This window comes from Phialemonium atrogriseum (genome assembly GCF_030411735.1).
Source record: "Phialemonium atrogriseum strain 8032-3 unplaced genomic scaffold QBC33scaffold_5, whole genome shotgun sequence".
Classification (NCBI taxonomy): Eukaryota; Fungi; Ascomycota; class Sordariomycetes; order Cephalothecales; family Cephalothecaceae; genus Phialemonium; species Phialemonium atrogriseum.
Genome location: NW_026848142.1, coordinates 302,122 through 317,836, shown reverse-complemented (window position 1 = coordinate 317,836; position 15,715 = coordinate 302,122). Strand labels below are relative to the sequence as shown.

At 55.5% G+C, this 15,715-nt stretch overlaps 6 protein-coding genes across 6 annotated transcripts; 1 reads left to right on the top strand and 5 right to left on the bottom strand.

Moving 5' to 3' along the window:
- Positions 1–17: 17 nt before the first annotated feature.
- QBC33DRAFT_512564 (uncharacterized protein) lies at positions 18–2,060 on the bottom strand (the record flags this gene model as incomplete). The annotated part of the gene is made up of 6 exons (XM_060425917.1): positions 18–374; positions 456–725; positions 785–808; positions 875–1,356; positions 1,416–1,768; positions 1,831–2,060. The coding sequence occupies 6 exons, from the start codon at positions 2,058–2,060 to the stop codon at positions 18–20; spliced, it is 1,716 nt and encodes a 571-aa protein (XP_060286102.1).
- A 1,771-nt stretch (positions 2,061–3,831) lies between these two features.
- QBC33DRAFT_556309 (uncharacterized protein) lies at positions 3,832–4,593 on the top strand (the record flags this gene model as incomplete). The annotated part of the gene is made up of 1 exon (XM_060429716.1): positions 3,832–4,593. One exon carries the CDS (start codon positions 3,832–3,834, stop codon positions 4,591–4,593), a length of 762 nt encoding a protein of 253 aa, XP_060286101.1.
- A 387-nt stretch (positions 4,594–4,980) lies between these two features.
- On the bottom strand, positions 4,981–8,073 carry QBC33DRAFT_602697 (muts domain V-domain-containing protein; the record flags this gene model as incomplete). Its single annotated transcript, XM_060432158.1, has 6 exons — positions 8,020–8,073; positions 7,634–7,948; positions 7,346–7,581; positions 6,687–7,292; positions 6,170–6,599; positions 4,981–6,119 (listed from the first exon to the last, which is right to left on the bottom strand). The coding sequence occupies exons 1-6, from the start codon at positions 8,051–8,053 to the stop codon at positions 4,981–4,983; spliced, it is 2,760 nt and encodes a 919-aa protein (XP_060286100.1). The 5' UTR covers positions 8,054–8,073.
- A 449-nt stretch (positions 8,074–8,522) lies between these two features.
- On the bottom strand, positions 8,523–9,406 carry QBC33DRAFT_556307 (uncharacterized protein; the record flags this gene model as incomplete). The annotated part of the gene is made up of 3 exons (XM_060429715.1): positions 8,523–8,772; positions 8,910–9,136; positions 9,275–9,406. 3 exons carry the CDS (start codon positions 9,404–9,406, stop codon positions 8,523–8,525), a joined length of 609 nt encoding a protein of 202 aa, XP_060286099.1.
- A 1,211-nt stretch (positions 9,407–10,617) lies between these two features.
- QBC33DRAFT_303836 (hlh transcription factor) lies at positions 10,618–12,439 on the bottom strand. Its single transcript, XM_060423423.1, has 2 exons — positions 11,608–12,439; positions 10,618–11,507 (listed from the first exon to the last, which is right to left on the bottom strand). The coding sequence occupies exons 1-2, from the start codon at positions 12,295–12,297 to the stop codon at positions 10,944–10,946; spliced, it is 1,254 nt and encodes a 417-aa protein (XP_060286098.1). The 5' UTR covers positions 12,298–12,439; the 3' UTR covers positions 10,618–10,943.
- Positions 12,440–13,000: 561 nt separating this feature from the next.
- On the bottom strand, positions 13,001–15,601 carry QBC33DRAFT_303682 (Aldehyde/histidinol dehydrogenase). Its single transcript, XM_060423422.1, has 5 exons — positions 15,455–15,601; positions 14,988–15,347; positions 14,811–14,918; positions 13,083–14,721; positions 13,001–13,012 (listed from the first exon to the last, which is right to left on the bottom strand). Exons 2-4 carry the CDS (start codon positions 15,159–15,161, stop codon positions 13,222–13,224), a joined length of 1,782 nt encoding a protein of 593 aa, XP_060286097.1. The 5' UTR covers positions 15,162–15,347; positions 15,455–15,601; the 3' UTR covers positions 13,001–13,012; positions 13,083–13,221.
- Between the last annotated feature and the right edge of the window lie 114 nt (positions 15,602–15,715).

The following is a 15,715-nucleotide window of genomic DNA, read 5'->3' as shown; positions in this document are numbered from 1 at the left end:
TATCTTAAGTTCCCCACTCAATCATCATGATCATCGCCATCGTCATCGTGTTTGTGCTTGTGCTTGTGGTTGGAGAGAGTTCTCTTGACCCGCTGGGCGAGCTGCTCCGACGCCGCGTCGAGACGGTCACTGACGACCATGAGAAGGCGAGCGAAGAAGAACAAGCACAAAAAGGATATGGCCGCGACCACTCCAAAGCAGACCCAGTAAGTTTTGGGCGTGTACGAGTCCATCAGGCCCGGGATCTCAATGGAAAAGTAGCTCGTCACGAAGCTGATGGGCAAGAAGAGGACGCTGAGCTTGGCGAGAAGCGTCGCGCTCTGCGTCAGCTGGGCAGTGGCCTGGGAGTCCTTCTGCGCAGTGAGGTTGAAATACTAGTGATTCTCGTCAGAATTTGTGGTTTCTTCCTTTCCCCCCTCTGGGGCCGGGCCGCAAGCAGACAGGGGAAAACCGACCGTGCTTGATAATTCACTCTTCTCATTGAGGTACTCTTTGATCGTGTTCAACATCAGCAACTGAAGGCGGTCTCCGAGACGCCGAAATCGATCGCGGGCCTGCTGGTCTAGTTTGATACGTTCTGAGACGTCGGTGTCGGGAGGGGTAAGGATTGTCTGGATGAGGGTCTTGTAGCTCTTGAATAGATGTTGCAAGAGTCGAAGGTCCTTTCCGAGCTTGTGAAGCTCGGGTATGATGTCAGACTGTGCTGTCTTTTTTTCCTTGATACGCTGGGCACTGTTAGCCATACTGAGGTCACTCACTTCTCAAAGGCACCTTGAATACTTACAGCGCTACGAAGAATACGCTTGGTCTAGTCAAACCGGAAAGCCAGTCAGCAAAGTTGCGGTTAGGTTTGAAGAGTGAGGGGACAACTGACAAGATGTTCGAGGGCCACTTTTGAACTGCTAAGGACCGGAACTACCGCCAAAGTGTCTTCAAAAAGATAGTAGAAGAGGTTGCTCGATCCCACCTCGGCGATCCTCTCCCTGGGAACGGCAGTGGAAGAACGGATCCGAGGTGACGATTCGCGCCCAAGCGGCTCCCGAATGGCTTTCAACGACAAAGCGCTGTCCTTGGTGCGAGCAATGCCAATGAGGGAGAGCTGCTTGAGGACTGCCACGGTGTTGTACCGCATAAACGCTAGCTCTTTCAGCCGCCGTTCTAGGGCAACTTTCGCATCCTCTGGTGGCCCTGCTAGGTTTGGCTCCTCCAGGTTTGGCTCCTCGTGGATAGATATCACCGTGTCGGTGCATTTGCCACTCGTACTACACAGCGTGAGCCACGCCCAATGTTTGGGAGGCACCAATTGCTTGTCATGTTCGGACCGCAAATGAAGCCAGTTCGCGCCGATACATGTGACTTTGAGTGCGTGTCAGCGGCCGTTTCCATCCGCATTACCGGGTGTCTTGTAAACTTACATCTCTCGCCGTGGTCGACGGTAATGTAGTTCATCGAACTCTGTACCAGCCTGAAATAGGAAAGCTCTTCGAGATCCGGCCGAGGTTGAATAGCGACGGTATGGGAGCGCGCATGTTTATCGGGCACTCCATTCAACCCTTGCTCGATATCCTCCTTCTGGATCACCGTTGAGTGTATGTTTTCAGGCTCCGACTGCTTCTTCTTCTCCTTATTCTCCTTCGCGGACTGGTCTTTGACGATCCTTCTGTATTTGTCCCATGCTGTGATCGAGGCTCGTAGCCGTCGAGTGAAGCCGTAGTCCTGTCCGATGTGGTCGATTACATCTTCCTGCTTCGTCGTGTTCCAGAAGTTACTTTGGAGGACAGAGTGTTAGCATGTCCCTGTCCGATTGAGGTCAAGTGCAGGCTGACTCACATCCAGCGAATGGGATAATCTTCATCATTGTTCCAGTTCTGAAGGTCCCTAAAGTCATCAAGCCCCAGGTCAAGGGCTATTTTGGCGTGTTGCGGTCCAAACAGTACCACGAAGTTCTGGGCTTCTGGATCCAAGGCGGCAGCTTTGGCCTTGTCATACACCTCACCAAGGTCAAAGTCCTCAAACTTTTTCTTGAGTGCGGCCAGATTCGGAGGCCGGGGCTCTCCCATTGCGACGAGTTGTTGGCTGTGGCTGCTATGGTGTTGGTGTTGGTGTTGGTTCTCGCAGAAGTACAGGAGAAGGCTAAAGACGAGCGCGCAACTTGAGCACGGGATAGATGAAGGATTTAAGAGATTCTCTTTAGGGGACCGCCCTCGCCGACATGGCGGCACGAGGCTGTGGGCATCACTCTTCTAGCCGCCACACCTGATGGGTGGTGATCGTTGGTCGTTAGTGAGCTGCGGCGCAGCTGAACCCATCACGGGGGTCTAGAGCACCACCCCACAATAGCGTCGCCAATCCTGTCGCGCGACCACATGCTCCTGCAGTCAGGCGGGTGCTTACCCCCTACAATGGGCCATGTTTTTGGCATCTTGTATGTCGGGCTTGGCCAATACCCCCTTTCCGGTCGAATCGCCGATTATGATAAACTCCACTTTAGCGCTTGAGAGGCGAATTACACGTCGACGGGTATCACGGACTGCTCCGGTCGCCTGCGAAGGAACCTAAACTACCCGCCGCCCCATATCCTGGTTCACCCCCTGTGTGAAACAACCTTGTAAAACTATGAAACCAACAACACCTTCTCGGCTTTGGAGCAGGCTTGACAAGTGACATACTCTTTTTACAGCTTGATTAGCAGCGACATCAGTTAGGCAACAACCTGAAGGCGACAGCCAACTTTGTCAGCCTCAACGGAATAGACCCCTGGCACCATGGTGATCGCTTCCTTCTCGGGAGGCATCTTGTTCCCAATATACCCCCGCAACGCCCGAAATCAATAGCCACAAACTCTGCTTTTTATTTCTCGATAGTGTTGCTGACCTTCGAGATTGGAGGCTATGGTCTTGATGTCGAAGCAGCTCTTGCACTCCTGAGCTAATCCGAAGGCATCATCTTCGGCCGTTCCACTCTGCGAGACCTGGACTACGGTGCCCTATCTTCTATGTTTCTTGCCCAGGAATCGATGACGTCCAAACCAACGAGTTCGGCCACTGCCCGTTGGCATGAGAATGTCGGGGGCATTGGTTGAAGCCGCTTGCGACCGAAGCGGAGCGTCCCCTAAATCGAGTGAATTTGGGCGGATCTTACACCCTGGATCTGATCTTGCAGATCTATAAACACCACCACATTCCCTGCAGTGGCGCCTTTCAGCGACACATCTCAAGTTGGCCATTCTAAACTTGTAAATACCTTGCTTAGCCTTACTAGATTGACTAATTGAAGTAGTTGATATTCCAATCGTGGAATTTGCTATGCAAGCAGCTCAGGGCTTCTGGTTGTGACGACATTATCCAGTCGAATTGGGTTTGGGCAAACTTGGGTTTGGGCTGACAAGTTCCCCTGCTGCCTTTCGTGAAACATGAAACGCTTGCTCCTGCGATTCGTCTGAAATCCCATCTTGGATGAAGCACGACTATTGATTGGGCAGTGCCTCCCCCCCGATTAACAAGGAGCTGTAGAAACAAGTTCTAGTGGGCGAAGGCCGGGGTCGCGGTGTTTCAACTTACCAAAGCTGACAGCCATGCACGGATACGCACAGCATTGGAGCTCCAATCACAGACCATCAACCGAACGCCAACCCCCCCTGGGAATCCCCCCCCGCCTCCACAATCAACATTCCTCGAGCTTGCGCCGCCTGGCGACAGCCCTCAAGATGCCCATTCTGGGTTCACACATATCTTGCGTCCTCCCGGCGGTGTCCCCCCAGGAGGAGCGCATCTACCCGCGCACCTTCGATTCCCTCCCATACGCAGACTTGAGATCAAGATTGATCTGAAGATGGCACTCCCGAAGCATCTCCGATCCGCCCTCCTCACGACGGCCGTCATCCTCCCCTTCCTCAGCCAGGTCTCCTCCACCACCTCCTCCTCCTCCTCGTCAGTCGTCTTCTCCACCTGCATCGACAGCTGCATCGGCAACGGCGCCTGCGGCATCGGCAACCCGAGATGCATGTGCAAGGCCGCGAGAGGCTCCTTCCTCGACAACGTCCTGGTCTGCATGTACCACCACTGCACGGGCGAGGTGCGGAGCGCCGAGGCGCTGTTCCTGCACCCCATGGAGGCGGGCTGCGCGTCGATCGACAAGCCGATCCCCGAGAGCTCCATCGACGAGGCCGAGCGGGTGCTGAGCACCCTCATCGCGAGGCTGCCCGAGGCGACCTCGGAGACGACCACCACCACCACCATCGCCAGACTCACCCCGATCACGACGCCGACCACCACCCCGCAGCAGAGCAGAATAACCCTGCAGGAGCCAACAACAGAGTCGGAGACGAAGCCGACCGAGACCAGGGCGTTGGGCTCATCAGCAGATGACAGAGCCCCAACCACGGCGGTCGCGAGCCAACCCCCCGCAAGAACAACAACACCGGTGACGCGAGCCAGCTCGCAGTCGTCCACCAAAACCAAGCCCGCGCCGAATACGGACCCGACCGACTCGAGCCCGTTTGCAACCCCGCCAGATAGCGCGGCGGGGCGGGGCATGGGTCCGTCGTATCTGTGGGCCGGCTTGCCCTTGGCCATTGCCGTTGCCTTGAGGTGACGCCCGGAGGTGTATCGGAAGGTCTAATGTGTTACGTGGTTCGAGGTTAATATCCCGACGGACCGCAAATGGTCTAGCTACGTTTATGAAAAGTACAAAGAGTATGGCGTTTATTTTGTATTTATCAGGAGCAGGTGTCAGGGGCTTCATCGGCGCATAGTTTCATGTTAGGGGACCACCCTTGGATTTGGAAGTTAGAAGGTGTGCATTGCTGGGAGGGACCTGTGTACACAACAGGGCCATGTAACGAGATACCCTTCGGCCATATGAGCGGTCATCGCATTGAGAACATAATCATATAAAGACGAGCCGTTCCTTCCATGCACCATCATTCAATTTAACCTGGCCAAAAGAATCCGAGTACTTCCCTGGAGCGCATCATGTGGCCTATGGGCTAGAACCTGACCCTCGTCGCGGAGACACGAGGTCGCGCAGCATATGCCGAAAGAGATCAACGTCAGGGGTGACCCTCTGCATACCACCCCTTCGCAGCGGTGGCGTGGGGATGTCCATCTCGATGAATCGCCTCGCCACCGCCTCCGCTTCTTCGAGTTTCCGCTCCTCCTCGTCCGAGAGCTTCGCGCAGGCGGCTTGGAGGTCCTCGTTTCGCGCTAACAAGAGCACGAGGGCTTCGGCTCTGTCGACCACCGCGCTGTCGACGCCGTTCATGGCTGCGCATATGCTCCCGAAGCTAGACGTGCTCCGCCCGGGGACGAGCTGGAACAGGTACGTCACTTGGTTTTCGGGGTCTGTGGTCTCGAGGTCCACTCTCACGGCCATGTGTGCAAAGGCAAGGTTGTCGTCCTCCTCGAGGAACCCGTTCTCGAATATCTCGTGGAAATGCGAGGCGGCAAGGGTCTTGGGCGTCTCCTCGCCCAGGCTGAGAAAGTGATCAAGCAGAGCCGTCATCAAGCCGGCGCCGTTGTTTGCATTCGTTCCCTTGCCAAACTCGTCTATAAGCACAAGGCTCCGCCGAGTCACAAAGTTCATGGAGAACGCTGCCTGTCTCAAATCGATCGAGAAAGCGCTCTCGCTTCTAGACACACTCTCCCTCGTCGCTATCCGCGTCAGGATCCTGTCAGTCAGGCCAATGGTTGCCTGCTCCGCGGGCACATAGCTCCCGATATGTGCCAAGTAGACAATGAGAGCCACCTGTTTGAGATAGACGCTCTTGCCGGAGTGGTTGGGTCCCGTCAAGACCAACATGCTCGGCCCATTCGGCACCTCCTCCCCATCTATTGACATGTCTTCGTCTTCTTCAGGTCGGGCTCCACAGCCCCCATGTATACCACAGTCATTCGCAATGAATGAAGGAACTACTAGCTCCTGGAGAGGGTGACGTCCACCCTGGATCTTGACCACGTTCTTCCTTGTCATCCGTGGAATCGTCCAGCGATATCTCTCCGCGCCCAGCGCCAGCGCGATGAAACTGTCAAGTTCCCCAAATAAGTCCGAGGCGGCAATCATCGCGTCCTCATGCCCAAGGACCTTTGTGCCGAGTTCGTGGATGATTTCAATCTCCTTATCTGGTTGAAAAGTCAGTGGTTGGCATCAGCTGGGGCAGGGGAAGACCAACCAACGATCATGCAAAAAATGTCCCCAACCTGTTCGTCCAGCTCCTTCATCATGGTGTTCTTGTAGTAGACGTGGCCTTCGTTCACAAACATCGTTTCCCATATATCGCCGACAAGGCCTTCGCCTTCGTAGTTCCCCCTTCCTGTTTCTGGGTTCAGGCTGACCACTGTAAGAAACCCAAGCTGGGGGTAGAAGATGCAGTTCTGCACGTATTCGCAAGCCCACTCGGGTATCACTTGCGCCAGGCGCGCGGCAACCTGGGAGAGGAAATCATCGAGACCGTCGTATTTGTGTTTCAGATCATCCAGTTCAGCATTGACACCTCGCCTGACTGCTGTTCGGTTGCTCTCCATCGATTGATCAAAGTCAATGACCGAGTGTATCATCTCACCGACTCTGACAATGTCCCGTGGCTCGATCTCATTGACCACCTGGCCACACCGTTACCATTGGTGAGCGTCTTCAAGCTGGGGACATACTGAGTTGCTTGAGGTTCAAGACCAGAAGGCGTTTCTTACCCTTGAGGCGATAGCGAGATTTTCTCCACCGGAAAGAGTGCGAACTGCCTCCCTGAGCTCGATGGAAACAAGAGCAAATCTCGATAGCGCCATCCAAACCCCCTTCTTGACCGACCTTATCCGAGAGGGTAGATCGACACCTTTGCGGAGATGAAGGACGGAGGTCTTGACGTTCTTGACCTTCCTGAGCATCTTAACCATGCTTGATAACACTTGAGAGTTCTCCGGCCGGAGCAAGACAGAAATGGTCCTCTGCCGTTCATGGATAAGGTCAAGATCAAGACTCGGTCGGAGGAACATTTGCCGCAATCTAGCCTTGCCCTGGGATGTAGAGGCCAGAAACTTGAACAACCCATAGACGGAGAGGTTTTCCTTTGCCCCTGACTTCGATTTGTCCGGGCCTTGCATCTGGCCGTTTGGGTGAGACTCAGAAGAAAGTATCTGGAGCGCTGCCAGAGTATCGGCATTTGCAAACATGGAGTCGGCAAGTGACAGCATCTTAATGCTCCTGACCCGGAAGGCGAGGATTGCGTCTGGATCATCGGGCAAATACTTGGCAGCTTGCCTGCGCTGAAGTTCGTTCAACACGGCGCCCGCACATCCGATCTGGAGCCAACGTTACGAACTCAGCAAATAATGAGGACACATAACATACTTACCGACAGATGGCTATCGAGGTTGATGTGTGTGGCGAGCCTCATCAACTTGCTCTGCTTGCCGTCATGACTAGCCCCTGCTGCGTCATCCATATCATCTTCCGCAACAGAGGTAAAGAAGGTGGATTGGGGTCCGAATAACTCCGAGTTGAGGTTGAGTAGCCTCTCTTTTCCGGCGTTGTAGTTGAACTCGGATGAGCCAACAGTGCGTAGGGCATATACCCCGTTGATGTCACTGGCTTTTTCATGGTCAGCAGGGGAAAACGGCAAGGTTGGAGACGTGTCCCATACATTGATCAGAGTCAACCCTCTGGGCACCACTCTCCAAATATTCAATCAACTTGTCCGGCGCTCGGTTAGTGATGATCACCGTCGTGGGCTGTGCATGGAGGAGCAGCGTCTCGACAAGCTCCATGCCAGCCATGGCAATATCTTCTTGAAGACACAAGGCTTCCTCGATGGCAACGTAGTAAGCACAGCCAACTTGACCACTCTCTTTCATATCTATGGCCATGATCGTCTCACAAAGGGTGTCGCCATCGGCCTCCCCTTGAGGATGAACGGTATCGGAAGACTCGCTCGCCATGGTGCTAAATTTGTCAATGACTGAAAAGGGAGACAGACTGATGTCAACAAAACGGTACGGAACAGAGATCCCATAGGTATTTTATCCTTACTTTGCACGACATTCCTCAGACAGACTTGATCCATGTTGCTGAACTTCCTAGAAGGGCAGGGGCGTTCCTCTTTGCTCTTCAATCAAAACCTTAGGTAGTAGAGTAGGGTCGCACCTACCTTACTTTTAGCATCTACATGGGCATTTAAAGTGCCCAGCAAACTTTAACGAACTTCCATGGTCTCATAGTACCAGAAGAGAACTACAAAGGTGTGGTCACCGATAGTTTGCAGGTTTCTTTAGGGATGTACGGTTATGATGCTGAGATCTCAGGTTCTTCAGATTGTTCTATTGTCACAATTTTGGGAATGGCCCCCTGGGAGTACCCTAACTGGAACGTGGGCCAAATACCTAATACATTGGAAAGGACAAGTGAAACCCATCTCCAGTCTTCAGATTTCAACCCCGTGTGTTTGCCTCTCACTCCGGTGATAGATGTAACGGCGCAAAAAGATGCCCACAAACGCCTGAACCCCGATGCAAGGAAACGTAGGAGAAAAACAATCAAAACGACAAGTACGGCAAGGGAACCGCGCCCAACCATCTCGACGTGACAAAGCCAACAACAAAACCCCCAAGAGAGAGCCCGAAAGCGACCGTCACGGTCAGGGACTGGCTTAGTTCCTGATCAATCCATCGCTGCCGGAGCCTGAGCGTCCCGATACGCATATAGAACAACTCGGCTTTCTCGACAACCCCGCTGGAATCCGGCTTGAGCTCAGTCGACGGCCGGGGCGTTTGCTTCTTCTCGACTCTGTTGCATTTAGTTGCTGTGTGAGCCTATTGTCAGCCCGCGGATTCCAACAGAAGCGAGGTGCTGAAAGTGCATGGATGACGCTGATGTAGAGAGTACAGGTGAGAACAAAAAGAAAAGGGGGAAAGGACACCTACAGCAGAGTCAGCGAGACATCTCCCTGCAGACGAGCCTTCAGCTCAAGCTCGACGTCGAGATTGAGGCCCAGTTGCAGCCGCACGGGTTTGGTGTCCGCGAGCCGGGGCAAGGTATACGGAGCGCTCAGCCCGCCGGTGGTGGCGAGAGCTTTGTTGTTGCGTCTGCGGCGGCGACGGCCGCCGCGGGAGTCGACGGAGGAGCCGACGTCGGAGACCGAGTCGTCGAGCTAGCCGGCGAGAAAAGGGAGGGTCAGAATCATTACTCACTCGCCTTGTTCTGGGCGGTAATGAGAGGGGGGGACAGGATGAAATACTGATATAGATGCAGGTTGAGGAGGGCGAGGTTGAGCAGGGAGAGGATTTACCTGGCGTCGGAGGTCAGCGAGGAGCTCCTCTTTGGTCTGGGAGGTGGACATGCCGCCTCCGACGCCTCCAGTCGGGAGACGGGGGCCGTTGGGGAGGGGAGTAACCTTTGGCATGGCTTGGTTGGACGCCATATTGAATGATATACTCCTCGGGGTTGGCGGGGTGTTGTCTATACTGATGTAGGCGACACCCTGAAAGAGAGTCTTGGTACTCCGGGAGTAAAAGACTGGCGGGCTTTTCTTGCGAGAGTCTCGAACGAGGCGAAGCGGCTTCGGTTTGAGAGCGTTGGATGATTGAAAGGACTTGGCCTTGCCGTGACCGGGGTAGTAAGGGGGAGGTTCGAATGAGGGCGGGGTGGTGGTAACAAAGTTGATAGAAAGATTGACTGGAAGCTTTAATAGGAAGTTGTTCTGTTCAACACCAAGGCGTCGTGCGGCCTCAAGGCTCTTCTTTTCTGGATCGAGTTCCGATCCGTCGTACGGTGGGAGGTCGCGGGCTGATGAGTAGTCGGGGACGGGGTCTTGAACGCTTTCCCTAGGCCGGCTGACGGGAAAGCTAGGGAAACAACAAAAGAATGCCGAGGACTGCTGTTTATCCACACCGGCTCCGTTGGGAGGCTCGGCTCAAGAAGTGAAGAGGGGATGGAAGTGGACCGGCCAGAGAGGAAGTTGAGGGGATAGAAGGCTTGAAGGAAGCTGCGGCTTGCCGTAAAGGAGAAGATAGAGTGAAAGAGAGACGGAGAAGGGGAACATATATACTTTCCCTCCGCAGCCCCTACCTTCTATCTGTAGAGATATCTGGTTCTACTACTCATTGCGTCTTGGTGGTGTAAGTCAAGGATGTCACGTGCTGAGAAGGGATAGAAATCCCGCTGCGCGACATGCCATTTTTGAGCTTCTGACACAGGTCAAAACTTGCCCCTCGTATGATTCGAATTGGGGTGAAACTCATTATACCTGTGTCTACCCAGCGAATCAAACAATTACCATGACAGCGGGACCCGTGCCATCGAGCCATCGAGCCATCTATCCTGGCAACAATCTAGAACGATATCCATCCTACTCTTCAATCTGACCTCCTGTAAGAGGGGAATAGAGCCAGGCACGTCCACCCTCCTACCCCAACTGCCCCCTTTCCTCGGCGAGAATAGGGCCACAATTGCAGATCCTCGTGCCAACCATGCCAATCTTGCCAATTACCATATTGATAGAAGGCCAATCCACTTCAGCCTTGACACAGTCCTAGGTCTCGGCGTTCGCAGGGGGACTCAAAACCTCGAGCAATCCTAGCATCGAACCATTTGGCACGGACAATGGACCTCTGCGTGCCGAGTTCATGGCGGTAGAGGTATATGGCGGCGAGGGGCACAGAGAATGAGCCGTACCAGAACGAAATGAGAGAAGGCGCTGTGTACGAATGTGTGACAGTAATCTGCGAAGCAGTTTGGCAATGAATAACCAAAGGCTCCATGCCCTGGTACTTTGAGCTGTATTCCTCTTTCCAGATGCTGGCGCCGAGCATTCACCCGGGCGGAGAAACAAGTTAAGCTTTTTGGGACAAGTCTCCGATCTTCAGGCTCCCACTGCCACCTAGGCCGCTTCATCCATGGACAGAGCAAGGAAGGTCGAAACGACGAGCGTGTTGTTTCCATTTGGCCGCCGGCATTCCTCAAGTGGTCAAGAGATCCCGGACACTCATCCCCCGGCCACTCGGGGTCCTATTGATACCTCTGCGGTCGATCTGGTTGAGCATCAGCAGAGCCGCGGTTGCTTCCTGGTCGATGTCTCTCTGCGGAGCAAGCGCGGGGCTGGTGAGTGTTGATCCAGAGGCAGAATGAGTGCTATGCGCATAGTGATAGGCCTGCGGACCGAGGGCCGGAGAGACGTCCCCGGACGCACTGAAGCTATAGTGACGTTGGTCCGTCGAGACTGAAGGCCGCGAGTTGTAATTCAATCCGGAGTCTCGGCCAATGAGAGCTGGCGAAACCGACGGTTGCTGTGACCGGGGATGGCTTCCTGTCCATGTTGGAGACCTTTCTTCTGATCCTGTCATATCCACATCCGGCGAGTTGCCTCCTGTGAATGACTGGGACCGAGGTTCGGCATGGAACTGTTCACGATCAGGGCGCGGTGGCTGACTGAGCTCGACGGGCTGAGACTCCGGGTCCACGTCCTGTCGAGCCTTTAATCTGGCCACACAATCCTCGAGGTATCTGAGGTATTCGATAGATGCCTAGAGCGCAACTAACATTAGCTCGTCACTTTAACGGTAGGTGACAGCTGAGTCGACACGGCGGATTTCAGGGGGAGAAAAGAAAAGGAAATCCACCAACCTGAAGAATAGCAAGCTTATGCATCTCCCCCGTACAAGCGGGGACCATGCCCTTCAGCACGGCAAACTCCTCATTCATCTTCGACCTTCTCCGCCGCTCGATGAGGCTATGCGCCGTCTTCCTCGCGATCTTCCTCCCGGCCGCGCTCGTCGCCGACGGCTGCTTCTTCTTCGATCCGCCAGCCGCAGCCGGGGTGGCTGCCGTCGCCGTCGTGGCCTGCTGCTGCGAGCCCGCGTGCGCCGACGACCTTGCGGCACCACCCGCGCCCTTCGCGCCGCCGCCGCTGGATGGCCCGGGCCCGGAACCGGGACCGGAACCGCGGTGCTCGTCCGGTGAGCGCGGCTTCACCTGGATGATCTTCCGCGACCGGGTCGGGGGCGGGGGCAGGGAGAACTGGCTCTTCGGCGGCTGGTTGGCCGAGGACCGCCTGCGGGACTTGACCGTCTCACTCGGCTGCACTGGGTACGGTGTCTCTGGGGGCGTCTGCTGGGGCGCAGCGCCGCCCGTAGTAGCAGTAGGTGAGACCCTGTTTGGCTCGGACGACGAGGGCTGTTGCGGGTGCTCATGCGAGGTCATGGCTGGTGGTGGCAGCTCGAAGGACAGCTGGAGGGCGGCAAGTTGCTTGGCACCATCCTGGGCTTTGAGGTCGGTGGAGGATGCAGGGGTCGGGGGAAGGATGGGTCGAGGCATCTTTTCTGCCCTGTCTTGCTTGTGGCACCTCGCTTCAAGCTGGACGGCGAGATGGGAACGAAGGAGGTTGCCTGGAACAAACAGAACAAGATATGGATGGCTGTTCAGAGGAAGGAAAGTTCACGCAAGGTCACATTTCGAATGAGCATGGTCCGGAGCCTGGGAAGGGGGAGGAAGGGGAAGTGGGATAGAGAAGCCCGCGTTATCATTGTCATCCAGCCCACGAGGTCGCCAGGGACCCATTGAGTCGCGTGCGCACCCATCAGGAACCCTGCCACTATGCCATTAAAGCTTCCGCTTGTCTTGTCGCACCTTGTTGCTAGTGTTGGGATATGACAGAGCGCAGCTGGAGCGAATGGGGGAGCACGTGGGTCCGTTGATTGGCCAGCTCCGCTCAGATCTTGGAACCTCCAATAATCGGAATTTCAATGGGTTTCCCGCTCTGGACAGAAAATGATGCAGTTCTCGCGGGAGAAGACACTGGTCATCTGCCAATATTTTGTCTCCTGCGAACCTCGACACAGATATGAGGCTGGCACGGATCTTATTCATTGGGTCCCCATCGTCGACTGAAGAGTGGGACGGGTCAAGCAGCGGCACTACGGAATGGCGGGTCTAGACCTCGTCACTTTAGCTCCGGGCGATCGAACTGCCAGGATCACAAGCCCTCTCTCTGCCAATCCCTTTATCGAGGGCTCAATTGGCCTCAAGAGAGCTGGTACATGGTAGGGAGGACCTCAGCCACTTCCGAATTCTGCGATCTTCATTCTTTCGGGCCGACGTACAGTACATGCATCGAATTGTGTAACGCCACTGGGGAGTAGTGGCCTTTCCGCCCTTGATTCGTCTTATCATTATCCGTATTCCATACCGGAAGCGGCTTCTTCTTCCCGTCTCCCGCCCACATCAGATGCGCGATCCCATCTAAACCTCGTTGCTAGGATACGCCACCTTGGTGGTGGTGGTGAACTCCTCCTTGATGCTCCTCACGCTCACGAACCGCCCCAGCAGGTTGATACTCCCCGCCTTGTCGTTGGTCCCGCTGGCCCGGCTGCCGCCGAACGGCTGCTGACCGACCACCGCCCCGGTGCTCTTGCAGTTGATATAGAAGTTGCCGGCCGAGTTGCGGAGCTTGTCCTCCGCGAAGCGCACGGCCGCCCGGTCGGACGCGAATATGGACCCCGTCAGTCCGTACTCGGATGTCGAGTCGACGAGCTCGCACGCGGCCGCAAACGCGCCTACGGGGTCTTCGGTGTCATCGTAGACGTACACGGTGAGTACTGGGCCGAACAGCTCTGTCGAGAGGAGCTTGTGGCTGGGGTTCTTGGCCTGGTAGACGGTCGGGTGGATGAAGTATCCCTTGGAGCTGTCGTAGGTGCCGCCGGCGAGGAGCTCAAGTTCGGCGTCGTTCTTCGCGTCGTCGATGACACCTGAGAGCTTCTTGAAGGAAGCCTCGTGGATGACGGGGCCAACGAAGTTCTTGTGGTCTGTGGGACTACCGACGGCCAGGGCTTTAGTCTCCTGGACAAGATGATCCTTGAACTTCGGCCAGATTGATGCCGGGACATAGACTCGCGACGTGGCACTGCATTTCTGCCCTTGGAACTCGAAGGCACCACGGACAGTTTGCACCGCGGCGTTCTCGACGTCGGCCGATGAGTGGATTAGGTGGAAGTTCTTGCCGCCCGTCTCGCCGACGATCCGCGGGTATCCGGCATACCGGCCTTCGGCAACGCCCGCGCCGATCTGGCCGTACAGCTTCCGGAATACCGCCGTGCTGCCGGTGTAGTGCAGCGCGGCGAATTGTTTGTGAGACAGCACGGCATCGGTGACCTCTTGCGGGTCGCCGGGAACGAACTGGATGACGTTCTTTGGCAGGCCGGCCTCGATCAGGATGTTATACAGCAGCCAATTGCTCGCAATGGCGTAGTCGCTCGGCTTCCAAACAACCACGTTCCCCAGCAGCGCCGGCGCGCCCGGCAGGTTTCCCGCGATTGCTGTGAAGTTGAATGGGCTAACTGCGTAGACAAAGCCGTCGAGCGGCCGGTACTCGGCGCGGTTCCACACTCCTGTCGAGTTATGGGCGGGCTGCTGGGCGTATAGCTCCTCGGCATACTGGACGTTGAAGCGCAGGAAGTCGCACAGCTCGGCAGCGGCGTCAATCTCCGCCTGCCATGCATTCTTGCCTTGGCCCAGCATCGTGGCCGCCATCAAGTCGTACCGGTATTTGGTGCTGATCAGATCGGCCGCCTTGAGGAAGACGGCGGCCCGATCTGCAAAGGGGAGAGATTCCCATTCTGCCTTGGCGTCCAGGGCGGCTTCAATGGCTTTCTTCACGTCCTCTGGGCTTGCTCGCGAGTACCGTGCAATGGTGGTATTGTGATCGGCCGGGTTGACTTGGGTTCCAGTTGACGAGGTCTTGACCTGTCGGCATTGCAGGTTAGAATCTCTCTGGGTTTCCTCTGTTTCTTCTCTAGGCTCGTAGCCGAGCTGTAGACGAGTGATCGACTTACCTCCTTGCCTGCGATTACAAGGGGGACCTCCAATGGACCCTTCCTCTGCAATGCTTCAATTGCGGCCGTCAGACCCTCCCGTTGGGCTGAGCCCTTGGCATAGTGGTGCTAAATGTCGCCGTCAGCGCCTCCATCCGAAGCGAACGACAAAACATCGAGCGGGAAGGGTAGACGTACATTCGGCTCATTGAGAATCTTGGGCACCTTAAACGCAGCAATGGTAGACATCTTGATTTGCGATCCGGTCTTGCGTGATAGTGTTGAGGGTGACAGTAGTCTCGGTCTGATATTGGACTGAGCTCGACTTATACCAGCGTTGATCAACAAGCTGCCAACTCTCCGGGAAGCCATTTGATGAAGGAAGCAAGAAGATACCTGCTCAACTTATAGGTAATCGAGCCCGCGTCAAGTGACACTCTTTGCGTCCTCGGGCTTGGTCCCCTTGTCGACGGTCGCCTCCGACACAAGGGAGAGTCCAGATGTTCGCTTTGTCGCGGCTTTAGAGGTGAGGGGCGGTGGGGGGAGATAAGGAGCCACCTGCATTGGCCAATGACGTCAAGGGCAAGATCAGCAAGTACATACTAGGAGATGCCTGCCGCATGTCGGTGCGCAGCATCGAGCAGCCGAATATCGGAGAGACTTACGATCGCTGGTGTCTGGATATCTGCAGTGGGCAGGGAAGTTCTTGGGAAAGAAGAAAAATGGAGGCAGGTACCTAGATCGGAGCGGTAGTTCGAAATCCGCCCATTCACTTTTCAGCTCTCTATTAAGTCGTAGATAGCTTAGGGTAACATGCACCAGGTTGCCTTCTTTCGATGGCTCCATTCATCTTCAGCCCAAATAAATCCATAACACGACACTCAACACTGACTCCCTCCCAGCACAGTCCCCGCCTGCAGCCAGTG

What these genes read in the sequence shown, in the direction of transcription:
- QBC33DRAFT_303836 (XM_060423423.1), bottom strand. Translation starts at nt 12,297, where the DNA reads ATGCCTCGACCCATCCTTCCCCCGACCCCTGCATCCTCCACCGACCTC. An exon ending in ATAAGCTTGCTATTCTTCAG is followed by an intron (nt 11,508 to 11,607) that starts GTTGGTGGATTT and finishes GTTGCGCTCTAG; the next exon opens with GCATCTATCGAATACCTCAG.
- QBC33DRAFT_303682 (XM_060423422.1), bottom strand. Translation starts at nt 15,161, where the DNA reads ATGGCTTCCCGGAGAGTTGGCAGCTTGTTGATCAACGCTGGTATAAGT. An exon ending in AGATTCTCAATGAGCCGAAT is followed by an intron (nt 14,919 to 14,987) that starts GTACGTCTACCC and finishes GGCGACATTTAG; the next exon opens with CACCACTATGCCAAGGGCTC. An exon ending in TTGTAATCGCAGGCAAGGAG is followed by an intron (nt 14,722 to 14,810) that starts GTAAGTCGATCA and finishes CAATGCCGACAG; the next exon opens with GTCAAGACCTCGTCAACTGG.